The 14,643-nt window shown below is 40.2% G+C and overlaps 1 protein-coding gene across 1 annotated transcript in view; it reads left to right on the forward strand.

Annotated features, from left to right (window-relative positions):
• Window positions 1-8,488, forward strand: part of LOC115208187 (uncharacterized) — a 216,210-nt gene extending 207,722 nt beyond the window's left edge. Inside the window, exons 23-34 of the mRNA XM_029776048.1 lie at window positions 308-361; window positions 3,206-3,253; window positions 3,446-3,499; window positions 3,595-3,651; window positions 4,482-4,574; window positions 4,737-4,755; window positions 4,866-4,897; window positions 5,009-5,113; window positions 5,409-5,437; window positions 5,548-5,614; window positions 6,288-6,328; window positions 6,417-8,488. Of these exons, the coding sequence (XP_029631908.1) occupies window positions 308-361; window positions 3,206-3,253; window positions 3,446-3,499; window positions 3,595-3,651; window positions 4,482-4,574; window positions 4,737-4,755; window positions 4,866-4,897; window positions 5,009-5,113; window positions 5,409-5,437; window positions 5,548-5,614; window positions 6,288-6,328; window positions 6,417-6,509 (692 nt within the window). The 3' untranslated portion in view covers window positions 6,510-8,488. The remainder of the gene's footprint in view (window positions 1-307; window positions 362-3,205; window positions 3,254-3,445; window positions 3,500-3,594; window positions 3,652-4,481; window positions 4,575-4,736; window positions 4,756-4,865; window positions 4,898-5,008; window positions 5,114-5,408; window positions 5,438-5,547; window positions 5,615-6,287; window positions 6,329-6,416) is intronic.
• Window positions 8,489-14,643: the final 6,155 nt, after the last annotated feature.

Raw genomic sequence — 14,643 nt, forward strand, 5'->3', positions numbered from 1 at the left:
GGTTCCATACTAGAGTGACACCCAATGTAGAGCATTTAACAGACAGCAGGCAATCATCAGTGGCAGAGACCATTCTAGAAGTTAATGAAGGGAATATCCATGTAAGCATTATGTGGGATGTTAACGGGGCATCCCATGGTTCACCATAAGCTTTTAAGGGTCTGGGTTTTAATAATAATATGACAAATTATGAAATTGTGAACATTTCATCTTTCTACTGACTGAGTTGTGTTGTTCTCTATCAGAAATAATGAATACCTTTCTTCTTGTGTAATCAGATACTTAATTCACTTGTATTACTTTCCAGCAATTTCGACTGTTACTTCTACTTTGACCCCTGACATCACAGTGAGACCAACTAGTAAGTATCCCTTACTTTGCAATTGCATTGTTAGTTCACTCTAATTTACTAAAGCTCCAACAGGTTTACTAATAGACATATTCATGGCTGCTTGTACGCTAAATTGTTCTACCTTTCTTAGATATGAATGGTGCCGGAGGGGATGGCTGCCGTTTTATGGGATCCTAACCAATTGTGCTATTCTGGCAGTTTTTTTGCGTTGTTTGTAATTTGTTTTGTACATAATGTTTCTGCTATCGTCTCTTATGACCGAAAAGAGCTTCTGGATATTTTCCCTGCATCGGAAAGACAGAACAATAAACCTCCAGTAAGAAGAAGGGTGGTGGTCTGTGTCTATTTGTCAATAACAACTGGTGCACAATCTCTAATATTAAGGAAGTCTAGAGGTTTTGCTCACATGAGGTAGAATATCTCATGATAAGCTGTAGACCACACTATTTACCAAGCGAGTTTATCTATATTTTTCGCAGCTGTCTATTTACCACCACAAACTGATGCAGGCACTAAGACCGCACTCAACGAGCTGTATAAGGCCATAAGCAAACAAGAGAATGCTCATCCAGAAGCGGCGCTCCTAGTGGCTGGGGACTTTAATGCAGGAAAACTTAAATCCATTTTACTTAATTTCTACCAGGATGTCAAATGTGCAACCAGAGAAAATAATCTCTAGACCACCTTCACTCCACAAACAGAGATGTGTACAAATCACTCCCTCGCCCTCCATTTGGACTGTTTTGCTAGCACAAACTGTTTTGCTAGCACAGACTGGAATATGTTTTGGGATTCATCCGATGGCATTGAGGAGTATACCACATCAATCACCGACGTCATCTGTACGTACATATGCCAACCAGAATCCATGGATTACAGGCAACATCCTCTAATAGAGCTGCCGCTTTCAAGTAGAGGGACACTTATCCAGATGCTTATAAGAAATCCTGCTATGCTCTCAGACAAACGATCAGACAGGCAAAGCATTAATACAGGGCTAAGAGTGAATCCTACTACACTGGCTCTGATGCTCGTCGGATGTGGCAAGGCTTGCAAACTATTATGGATTACAAAGGGAAACCCAACCGTGAGCTGCCCAGTGACGAAAGCCTACCAAACGAGCTAAATGCCTTCTATGCTTGCATCAAGGCAAGCAACGCTAAACCATGCATGAGATCACCAGCTGTTTCGTACGACTGTGAGATCACGCTCTCCTTAGCCGATGTGAGTAAGACCTTTAAACAGGTCAACATTCACAAGGCCGCAGGGCCAGACGGAATACCAGGACACATACTGAGAGCATGCACTGACCAACTGGCAAGTGTCTTCAATGACATTTTCAATCTCTCCCTGACTGAGTCTGTAATACCGACATGTTTCAAGCAGACCCCCATAGTCCCTGTGCCCAAGAACGCCAAGGTAACCTGCCTAAATGACTACTGGTCTGTAGCACTCACATCTGTAGCCATGAAGCGCTTTCAAAGGTTGGTCATGGCTCACATCAACACCATCTTCCCAGAAACTCTAGAACCCACTACAATTCACATACCGCCCCAACAGATCCACAAATGATGCAATCGCTATTGGTCTCCACACTGCCTTTTCCCAACAGGACAAAAGGAACACCTACATGAGAATGCTGTTTGTTGACTAAAGCTCAGCGTTCAACACCATAGTTCCCCTTAAAGCTCATCTCTAAGCTAAGTACCCAGGGACTAAAATCCTCCCTCTTCAACTGGATCCTGGAATTCCTGACGGGCCGCCCCCAGGTTGTAAGGGTAGGCAACAACAAAATCTGCCTCATTGATCCTCAACACAGGGGCCAATCAGAGGTGCGTGTTAAGTCTCCTTGTGTACTACCTGTTCACCCATGACTGCATGATCATGCACGTCTCCAACACCATCATTAAGTTTGCCGACAACACAATGGTGGTAGGCCTGATCACCGACAATGATGAGACAGCCCATAGAGAGGAGGTCAGATACCTGGCAGTGTGATGACAGGACAATAAGCACTCCCTCAGCACGCCCCCCATTCACATAGACGGGGCTGTAGTGGAGCGGGTTTGAGAGCTTCAACTTCCTTGATGTCCGCATCACTAACAAACTAACATGGTCCAAACACACCAAGACAGTCGTGAAGAAGGCAGGACAATGCCTATCCCCTCTCAGGAGACTGAAAAGATTTGGCATGGGTCATCAGATCTTCAAAAGTTATACAGCTGCACCATCGAGAGCATCCTGACTGATTGCATCACCACTTGGTATGGCAACTGCTCGGCATCCGACTTCAGAGGGTACTGTGTACGGCCCAGTACATCATTGGGGACAAGCTTCCTGCCATCCAGGACATCTATACCAGGCGGGGTCAGAGGAAGGCCCTAAAAATTGTCAAAGACTCCAGCCACCCAAGTCATAAACTGTTCTCTCTGCTACTGCATGGCAAGTGGTACCAGATTGCCAAGTTTAGGTTCAAAAGGCTCCTTAACAGCTTCTACCCCCGAGCCATAAGACTGCTAAACAGTTAATGAAATGACTAACCAGACTATTTGCATTGACCTCCTTTTTATTCTGCTGCTGCTCGCTGTTTATTACCTATGTATAGTCACTTTTCATCTTCCTACATATACATATTACCTGAATGACCTCCTATATATAGCCTCGTTATTGTTATTTTATTGTGTTACTTTTTTAAATTGTATTTGTTTACTTACTTACTTAATAAAACGGCATTGTTGAAAGTAAGTGTTTCATGGTAAGGTTGTATTGTAACACCTGTTGTATTCGGCGCATGTGACAAAACCATTTTATTTTATTTGATATGAAACAAATTTACATTTCTCTTCTCACCAGGTTTGACCTCTCCTTTGGCCCCCAGCACAGCAGTGAATCCTACATCAGGTGTGTTGGTCATCTTTAGTTTGTAAAACTGAAAATAATTGACTTATATTATCTTACCCAGGTATTTCTATTATTTTTTTCATCACAAATGTGCCTAATTACTAGAAAAGAGGTTGATATTGGATTGATTAAATCGTTCCAATTAAGATACCTTATTGTATAACCAGATTCAATGACTTTGCTTTGCACCAGATTTGACTGTTAGACCTACCTTTACAACTGACACCCCAAAGAGTCCAACTGAAAGTGAGTATGGCCACACAATTTTTGTTTATTGGTGTTGACTAAGTTGTGATGTGTGTTAACTATTAACAAACCGTGTCTATCTTGTATGTGCACAGGAGGTCAAAGCTCCACAGAAAGCGTTGTGAATTCAAACAGTCAAAAAATAGTTTTGGGTAAGTATCCTTATTTAGTAATCCCACAGCAAAAATGCACTTGTCTTTTCCTTCTAGAACTGACTTTACTGATAACTACTTTGTTGAGGGAAAATGTACTTGTTGTGATTGTGATATGTTGTTGCCTCACCAAGCTATCTTAAGAGGGATGCACTAATGTAAGTCACTCTGGATAAGAGCCTCTGCTAAATGACTTGTCGTGGAAATTTCCAACAGTGACACCTGAATTCAATATTAAATTAATCATTCTTTATTATCAACAAGCAGGAGAGGTTCCAACAAACTTAATGTACCATAGTAAACGTCGGTCGGGAGGGTCGGGAGCTCCGCCGGAGAAGTCCCATTAGTTCTCTTATATACTGCTTAAACAGACAAGTTAAATTTGCAAGATTTAGCTTATTCATTATTCATAATTAATTAATCATTAACGATTGGTTCATGCATGTGATCAACCAATACCTCACGAGGCTTCTTCTCTTCAAGCTGAGACTTTGAAACTGAGACACCCCTTTCGGATTTCAAAACAATGTTCTTGGTGCACTGCCAAATTACTTATACTGATAGTGAGGATTCCTCCCAGTCACGATCAATCAGTCATTTACATGAACCCAGTCGAATTGGTTATTAGAAAAGCACAAACAACATTTTCCTTCACAGACTCAAATGTCAAACGCTTAGCTGACTAGCTGTCTTTTCTCACATATATGAAAACGGAAACGTTTACCAAGACTAATAATAATGTGGTATTCTAACACCTGTCTACCATTGAAGTATTTACATTTGGATTAAGAGCTAATGACCTCTGCTGATGTCATCATGTCACCAAACAGCGGTGCAATTATGGCAGACAGCAGTGGGTATGGCTTCTGGAGTGGGCGTGTTCCTGATGGGATTGACAGCTGTCTATCTCTGCAGGAGGACCAGTGAGTACTTCTGATTCTGCATAACAAATCATTTGCAAACATTTTCTTTCTCATATTAATGTAATAGCCTTTGACATGGGTTAATCTTTCAACTCCTTTTGGTGATATTGTGTAGTGTAGGCTATATTCAATATCATTCATTTAGCCTAATTTGTTTTTCAGAGAAAACCAATTCTCAGAGGTAAGAATTCCCCTTTGTGAATATGATGCAGATTGTATCAACCTTTAGTTCTGTATTGTCCATGATGAGATGTTCTTACCACAACCTTCTTATACTTTTATGTTGTACAGACCTACAACCAGACAGGATGATCACAGACAATGTATGTTCCAAAACTAAATACATCAAACACTGCACACACTACTAACACAACTACACACATGCAGGTAGAAACACATATTCTAATTTCATTTTTATTTATTTTCTGTTGTAGGTGATTTGGTGATGGGAGCTATGAGCAGTGCAGGCATGTTGGATCTAAGGGATGCTGGGATCTATTCTCTCATCACCTCTGTACCGTCCACGTTTTTGCCCTCAGGTGAGTAACAGAATGTCTTCTATCCCCGTCTTCCTGACCTGGGATGTGAATTTGGGACCCTCAGCACAATAACACTTAATCCCTCAATGCCAACCATACCAACTTACATTTTTCAGTCAGAGCATCTTGAAAGCGTGAGAACAGAGCTGTAAGTCTCCAGGGTGGTTTGAGTCAGGAGGAGAAGTGTGAAGTCACATCAAGCCCTGTTATTTTCACTTCTTCTGCCCCCCCCCCCACACACACACACACACACAGACACACAACCTCTTACTTTGTCTCTCTCTGTGAGATGCAGGTCCTGTGCAGGTATCTGCAAATGATGATGTAAGTACAGTAAAAATAATAGCATTGGATATAGATACATGCTTGTTTTCGTATGGACAGACAGACAGTCTGAGGAATAATAAGGACCTGTCTCTCTCTCTTTCCTCCAGGCTGATTCAGAGAATGCAGGGATCTACAGCCTGATCACTTCTGTACCATCCACATCTGTACCACCAGGTTTGTCTATTTAACTCTATCCCGTAGATTCATATCATGTAGGGCTTTTTATAGGACTCAAAGTTGTTTAGGCTTGGATTTTGGTCTGAGGTAGTCATATCAGTAACCATGTATGTATATAAGTTATACATAAGATAATGTGTTAGAGCATGAGAATCCAATATGTCTACAGGTGTCACGCTCGTGTAAAGGATTGGACCAAGGCGCAGCGTACTTAGAGTTCCACATGTTTAATAAATATGAAACTCACCAAAAACAATACAGAAGAAAACGAAACGAAAAGTGACGTTCTGGGCCGCTCATAGGCAGCTACACAAAAACAAGATCCCACAATCACATGTGGGAAAAAGGGCTGCCTAAATATGATCCCCAATCAGAGACAACGAGAAACAGCTGCCTCTGATTGGGAACCATACTAGGCCAACAAAGAAATAGAAACATAGATATGCCCACCCAAGTCACACCCTGACCTAACAAAATAGAGAATAAAAAAGTCTCTCTAAGGTCAGGGCGTGGCAACAGGATGGTATGAGTCAGGAGGAGAAGTGTGAAGGGACATAAAGCACAGCAAAGTGACATGCAGAACCACACCCACACTGACACGTAAACACACACACACACACACACACACACACACACAAATAATCCCTCAGGCTCCCTCTGTGTTGTACAGGTCCTTTTGAAGAAAATGGAAAGTCATCTGAAAACGACAATGTAAGTTCAAAATCACCCACTGTGTTTGGTGATTGTGAACGACTCTCAGTTTCAGATTGAAGTTAAACTGTTTGTTTCTTTTCTCTAGTCTGATACGTACCACGTATACAGCTCAATCCCCGACAGACCAGCAACCTCAGCCCAGCCGGATGGGTTTTACAGTCTTCTGCAGACACACTGAAACTACACCACTGGCTCTCTGTATGTCTCACAGAAATACTCTTTCTTTCAGGAAGTCCTTTATTTATCACACATCCTGTTACGGTAAATAAGTATCTAATACATCTACTGCAGTGCCGTTTCTATCTATAAGCGACATACAGTAAGCAGCCGCTAGAGGCCCCTACCACCTCCAAAAACAACCGTAGGATAGTAGAATACACAACGTGCAGTTTAGAAATGTTGTTCTGCATCAGCAGTTTTCTCTTGTTATGTCAGTCACTGACAGTCACTCAATTATCCCATGTCAGCTAAGATTTTATAGATTGCTAAGCATGCTAGTCTCGCCAGCTATCTAAGCCATGTAGTAATGGCCGAATTACTACCCAGGGGCCCCCACTGATTTTGTTAGCCACTCTCACTCAGATGTCAAATGAACATGTCATAAGTCATGGCCAAATGTGTAGAATTGCAGTAAATTATCTTTAAACCCGAATTGTATTATTTCAACGACAATGGCATAATGTGTTGAATTGCAGGAAATTAGCTTAATAACTGCAAAGTTCTCTCCGCCTCATGGCAAAATGAGTAGAATTGCAGGACATTAACTTTAAAGCTCCAAATGTTTCTCTCCACCGCCATGAGTGGGGCCACTAAAATGTTTTGTCCGCGAGGTGGGCAAATCTCGCTTAGGGCCCCCGAAATGCTTGGAATTGCCTTAATTTACTGTATCACACATTGACACCTGGCATGTGTTACATGCCTATCAATAATATCTGTTAATGTGTTAGTATTTATATTTGGGGACTTTGGAGGGGTTTGGGGCATACTCCCCTTTAAACATTTTTAAGTAAATGCCCAAGTAAATATATACTGCATTTATATCTATTCTGTCATCTGTGTGATACCTCCTTCCATAACGGTTTGATACAATTTAATAAATAAAATATATTGGTGATCAAAATCGATAGATACAGACATTGTAAAAATCAATAAATATATAACATATTCACACATAATTAAAAAAAACAGGTAAATAGGAAATAAAGTTAAATTAATTGAAATTAAGTCATTAAGATCCAAAGTGGTACTGCTAAGACATTTTTGGGGGTGAAATTCATCTTGCGTTGAAATATGCTTATAATATAAACCAGATGCACCCCAAAAAACTGGGGAAAAAGTCTAATGTTAATTTAACCATTTTTGCGGCAAAAGTTAGCAAACCCCAAAAGCCCGATCTTACAACAAAAGTATTGATATTGCCCACATACTTTGTTATAAGCTACAAAATATAACATTTGGTTTAAAAATGTTTACATTGTTGGCAAAATCAGATAATCAAAACTGAAAAATATAGATTTCGTAAATGCTATTCAAATCTCCTAATTTCTCCATGTTTACTTGTTATTTTCCAAGTTCTCAGATTAATTTCAACTTTCTCAGCACCTCAGTCGCTCCTTCAATGTGCAGTGTTTTAGACACATTCTAGCCTTGAAGTCCAATGACTGCGGAGTGGTTAAGATGTAAATGGTGTGAGAACACAACTTCATTACATTGTTTTCCAGTTAACATGAGCTTATATTCTGTTTCGATGCACACTTGAGCCCAGCGGTCAGGATGGTTGATTATTCTATGGGGGATGGCTTTGTTTGTTGAAAAAGGGGTGGCTCCCCCCTCACCTCCCATATACACTGTACAAACTGTACATAGATCTTACTATTGTGTTATTGACTGTGCGTTTGTTTATGTGAAACTCTGTGTTTTTGATTTTGTCGCACTGCTTTGCTTTATCTTGGCCAGGTCGCAGTTGTAAATGAGAACTTGTTCTCAACTGGCCTACCTGGTTAAATAAATGTGAAATAAAATAAAATAAAAAATAAATCTATATATCTATAACACCTTTAAGGTACAGCAAATACAAATCCTATGTTTTATTTCTCAGTTTGAAATGTTCTCTTCTGTAAAACAAACAAGTAAGCAGAATAAATTGACTTTGACCAATCCCTCGTCTTTGTTAGTATTTTACATGATTTGATTTTGATCTTGATATTCAAGAAAATGCAAAAAAAGATGTACTGTTGTCTATGTAACCTTTTTCTGGCCATTTCTGGACATAAAAACTGAAAATTAGATTTAAATAAGTATTCAGAACCATTACTCAGTACTTTGCTGAAGCACCTTTGGCAGCAATTACAGCCTCAAGTCCTCTTGGGTATGATGCTACAAGCTTGGCACACCTGTATTTGGGGAGGTTATTCCATTCTTCTCTGCAGACCCTCTCAAGCTCTGTGAGGCTGGATGGGGAGCTTCACTGCACAGTTATTTTCAGATCTCTCCAGAGATATTTGACCGGGTTGAAGTCCGGATTCTGGCTGGGCCACTCAAGGACAATCATAGACTTGTCCCAAAGCCACTCCTGTGTTGTCTTGGCTGTGTGCTTAGGGTCGTTATCCTATTGGAAGGTAAACCTTCGCCCCAGTATGAGGTCCTGAGTGCTCTGGAGCAGGTTTTCATCAAGAATCTCTCTGTTATTTGCTCTGTTCATCTTTCCCTCGATCCTGACTAGTCTCCCAGTCCCTACTGCTGAAAAACTTCCCCACAGCATGATGTTGCCACCACCATGCTTCACCATAGATATTGTGCAAGGTTTCCTCCAGATGTCATGCTTGGCATTCAGGCCAAAGACTTAAATCTTGGTTTCATCAGACCAGAGAATCTTGTTTCTCATGGCCTGAGAGTCCTTAAGGTGCCGTTTGGCAAACTCTAAGAGGGCTGTCATGTGCCTTTTACTGAGCAGTGGCTTCCGTCTGGCCACTCTACCATAAAAGCCTGATTGCTGGAGTGCTGCAGAGATGGTTGTCCTTCTGGATAGTTCTCCCATCTCCACAGAGGAACTCTGGTGCTCTGTCAGAGTGACCATCGGGTTCTTGGTCACCTCCCGGACCAAGGCCATTCTCCCCTGATTTTCCCAGAGACAGAAAATGCTTAGTCCTGGACTAAAAATATTATTCAAAGGACAATTTACAGATGATCTGTATTGTGGTTAGTTCTACTGTGAGGGAGGCAAAGATTCCTACATTCTCCTGCAGCAGTCACAGACAGTCTACAGATCACATACCAACCAGTACATGTATGCTGTTACGTATCCACACCTGCAAACAGGTGCACGAGTGCACACATGCACACACACACACACACACATACACACACACACACCACTGTAGGGTGTATAGTTAGACGAGACTCTTACTGCATCCTGTCCTTCCGAAACTTCAGCCAATCATATTTCAGAGACTAGTTGTGTTGAGGAGATTGACAGAAGTATTGTTGAACCAAACCTCAGATACATCTAACAGAAACTATTAATCTACTTTACCAGACATTTTTAGCAAGATATAAAAAATCTCAACTAAATTCACCCTCCAAAAACACCAATATGAGAAATGTATTCATGCTTCTGACAATTACAACAAGCATCTCACGAGTGATGAAACCCTACTTGTCCTGCTATATTTCCATGGAAATGTTCAGTGTTGTTGTTTACTTCTTATGTATCAGCACCTTTATTATCTTATTAAGCTAATAACTACAGTAGATAGGAAAGATATTGCGTCTAATGCACACTGTGGAGAGTCATAAGGAGCCACAGCAAGACTTTCTATTTTTTTACTTTTGGATGTTGGCAATATATACTGCAGTTGTACATGAAACCTGCTTTTTATTGTGCAGTGTAGTTAAAAAGAAAACCTGAAAAATATATAGTTATTTCCTCTGACAGATAAGCAAATGGTTTGGGCTTATGTTAGGAGCAGGAGACATTTACCTCTAATCACACCAGTTGATGGACTATCTTTGTGGTTTTCCTGTTAGCAGGCTCCTCGTCTTCCTCTCTATTAAAAGCATTCTCTCAGTCACAGACACGGTACTTATTATGTAGTTTGTGATAGTCTGTTTCTCTGAAACATTGCGTTATTCACCCCTGATCTGGCTCGTCATCTGTTTTTGATCATCCTCCTTTGCTGTGAGTTATTCCTCTGATCCAACACTTGCACTACTATAAATACACTGTATACAGCTATATGATTGGTATTGAAGGTCTAATTTGATCAATTTGATCATATGTCACGTGAATATTGTACACTGAGTATATAAAACATTAAGAACACATGGTCTTTCACCAAATTTATTGGATTTTTGAGAAGTCGGTTGAAAAAAGATCAAATACATTTTTCAAATCCAATCAGTTTTTCACATTGATTCAACGTAAACACATTGAATTTTTTGGTTGAAATGATGTGGAAACAAAGTTGATTCAACCAGTTTTTGCCCAGTGGGTTGTTACTAACATGATGTTACTCGTGAACTTTGACTGATGCCAATCAATATAAAGGTTAAACGTTTGTTCTCAAGAATAATATCCCAACCATGTTTTTAATTTCCTTTTCTTAGTCTCGAGTTCGTTCTCGATACCACATATTGAGTGTCTCGGTCTCGGATCCATTTTCACTTGGTCTTGACTTGGTCTTGGACAATGATGACTGAATTTCTTCCTTAAACCAGAGTCTTTGAGTCTTTGGAGGTGGCAAAATGTTTTCTTTTGCAGTGACCTTTGCTGTTTTGGACCTGTAAACAGATCGTTTGCATTCAATAAGGTTTGCATTTACTTTTTGCCTAAATATGCTGGACTGCCTTCGAATTCTGAAACATTGCCTACTCTAAAAAAAGAATGAAAACTAAAGTAGGCCTACTTGCAGTGGCAGTCTACACACTTCAATGCAAAAGATCAACTGTCTGTTCAATTGACAAATTCTACTGTAGACCTGTGTTATCAACCACGCTCCCTTTCGGATGCATAGAGCAAAAACAAATGATGTAATATCCTGTAATAGATCTAATAGGCCCAATGAAATGAGATGTGCATGGTAATTTGTCGTATGGTTACTTCGTGAATATGAACTCTTCATGGCCAGAAAAGCTGAGGAATTGATTATGCAATGGTTATGATATATTTACATATTATGTTTAGAAATTAATATTCTGCCCTACCAAGCAAAAAGGCAATAACTACTCACAGCGTGGAACTGAGAATAATGGCTTCCAAGTTTTTTAATTGTCCAGCCAAATTAATTCTGAGGAGATCATTTGAGATGTGGTGATCTGTTGCCTTACTATTAGTTAATATTTTATTCACGTTGACCCTGACCTCTGACATGACCTTTGACCCTTAAACAACAGTTACTGCCTTCTTCCTTGGCATGATATGTTGCAAATGGCAGGGTAATACCAAAGCAAAGAGCAGTGTCTGCCATTTTCATTTGTTAGTTTACTATTCTTCTCATGTATGTTATTAATAAAAGAGCAGTGTAATTACTGACAGTGAAGCGGAGTTCAAACTGCATTCTTCGTGTGTCTTCCACTAAGATACCAGGTGCATTTACATGGAGATGTAGGTTCTGCGTCAGTCACATTACATACTGTGTTTTACAGCTAGCCCATGTCTTGTTATAAGAATTCATGTGAACAGCAGCACTGCAATTGTTTGAATTATATTCACTGATTACCTATCTTGTAATATAAATGATGCATTGGAACATGGTAGAAGAATGACATAGGGTAATACTAATTATAAAAAATTACCATGAGATTGCAAAGTTAATGATTTGTGTACACTACTGGTCAAAAGTTTTAGAACACCTACTCATTTAAGGGTTTTTATTTTATTTATTTTTACAGTTTTCTACATTGTAGAATAATAGTGAAGACATCAAAACTATGAAATAACACATATGGAATCATGTAGTAACCAAAAAAGTGTTAAACAAATCAAAATATATTTTATATTTAAGATTCTTCAAATAGCCACCCTTTGCCTTGATGACAGCTTTGCACACTCTTGGCATTCTTTCAACCAGCTTCACCTGGAATGTTTTTCTAACAATCTTGAAGGAGTTCCCACATATGCTGAGCACTTGTTAGCTGCTTTTCCTTCACTATGTGGTCCGACTCATCATTGGTTAGAGCATTGGGCCAGTAATCGAAAGGTTGCTAGATCAAATCCCCGAGCTGACAAGGTAAAAATCTGTCGTTCTGCCCCTGTACAAGGCAGTTAACACACTGTTCCTAGGCTGTCATTGTAGATAAGAAATTGTTATTAACTGACTTGCCTAGTTAAATAAAGGTAAAATAAAACATTGAAATAAATAATGTCAAAGTGGAATTATGTCAACAACAAAAAAAGTGTCAATGAGTATTCAACACCTTTGTTATGGAAATCCAAAATCAGTTCAGAAGTAGAATTTTGCCAAACAAGTCGCAAAAATACTTTGCCTGGACTCACTCTGTATGCAATAATAGTGTTTAACATGATTTTTTAATGACTACCTAATTTCTGTACCCCACACATGCAATTATCTGTAAAGTCGATCAGTCGCGTTGTGAATTTCAAACACAGATTCAACCAACAATACCAGGGAGGTTGTCCAATGCCTCACAAAGAAGGACACTTATGGTAAAATTAAACAATTACACTTTGGATGGTGTATCAATATAAACAGTCACAACAGAGATACTGGCATCATTCCTAACTTAGTTACCGGAGAGGAAGAAACCAGCTCAGAGATTTTACCATGAGGTCAATGGTGACTTTAAAACAGTTACAGAGTTTAATGACGCGCAGCCGCACCTTCTCCATGCTGCTCTTCGTCGTCCTCCTCGCCTTCCTGTGGAAGAACTGGGAGGTCATCTCACAGTAACTGGATCGCTTCCTGATGTCCCCGAGTTGACCTACAGGGGTGGGGCTCTCTCAATGAGTGACGAAGGGAGGCGACGTATGGGTGGGGCACCCTGAACAATGAGGGACAGATGCGTGGCCTGGTGCGAGGGACGACTGACTAACAAACCCGTACTCTGCCTCTGATGCATGTGGTGGAGCCAGGCCAGCACAGGGCGGGCTTAGTGGAAAGGAGGAGGATGATGAGGAGCCAGTGAAGTTGTTTATGCGTTGAAGACTCTTGCTTTAGAATTGATTCAAGTGGTACTGAATTTGTTTCATCTTGTTATTGCAGTCCTTAATGCAGATGCTCAAGGTCATTCTCTTGTGGCAGGATTGGGAAGGTAAACAGCTGGCATGTTGATGATCCACATGGCTAGTGACTTGACCCTTTTTTTGCTCTCCTTTTCTCTCCACCCAAAATCTCTTTCTTTTCTCTCTTTAACCCTAAAATCTCACCTTTCTCCATGTTCTTACTCCCAATATGTTCTCTTCCGTGTTTGTCTTCCTCTGCCCCTCTTCTCAATCACCCCAGTCTTTGCCCATTTCACCAAATCGCTCTTCTTTCTGGGAGGATTGATGTGACTAGGATTGATGTGACTAGCAGTGCACTTCTGTAGACAAAATCTAATTTATCACTGGATCAAGCGAGTGATGGGTTCTTGACTTGTTTCTATTGGACGAGCTAAACGCGACGTTGGGCCTGATTGGATCAGGACTGAGTCGGAATATGCTCTGCTTGAAGCCCTGCACTCTTGGCCTGGCCTGTTGGATCTGCCCCTGCTGAGACTATAATCTAATCTATAAACTGAATTAACATACTTGAAGAGCTGTGAAGCTGCTCAGTCTTTCAGTGCTTCCGTACTGTTTCTATTAGTGCCAATTAAATATCAACTGTTTTTTTAAACAAATAAACATGCAGTTTTAAAAATGAAAGTTTGAGTTAACACACCCAGTTTCTATTTCAACCTCATTTTTTGATGTGTAGAAAATATTGCCTATATTGAGAAGCTCGTCGAGCTCTAACAATGTCCTCAAAGATGGAAGGCAGGCGAGACCTTTCTAGCCAATGAGGCCAGATAAGTGTGACCGAGTCATAGATTCCAATTCCAAGATGGCGTAGCAGTGCAGACGTCGTTTGTTGTCCTCTCGTTTACTTTTTGTATTTTTCGTGTTTTTTGTATATATTCCAATTTATTTTTCAATCTCTTTTTCCATTTTTAAATTAAATATACCTTCCGGTAACCCGCCTCACTCGGACACGGATCTGCTATTTATTTAGACCCTATAGCCAAAACTTTAATCAGAAGGTAGCCAGCTAATTAGCTAAGTTACTAGCCGTTTAGTCATTGTTAGCCACTGCTAGCGGCCTTTACCCTCTGCTCAG

Source organism: Salmo trutta, chromosome 14 (genome assembly GCF_901001165.1).
Source record: "Salmo trutta chromosome 14, fSalTru1.1, whole genome shotgun sequence".
Classification (NCBI taxonomy): domain Eukaryota; kingdom Metazoa; phylum Chordata; class Actinopteri; order Salmoniformes; family Salmonidae; genus Salmo; species Salmo trutta.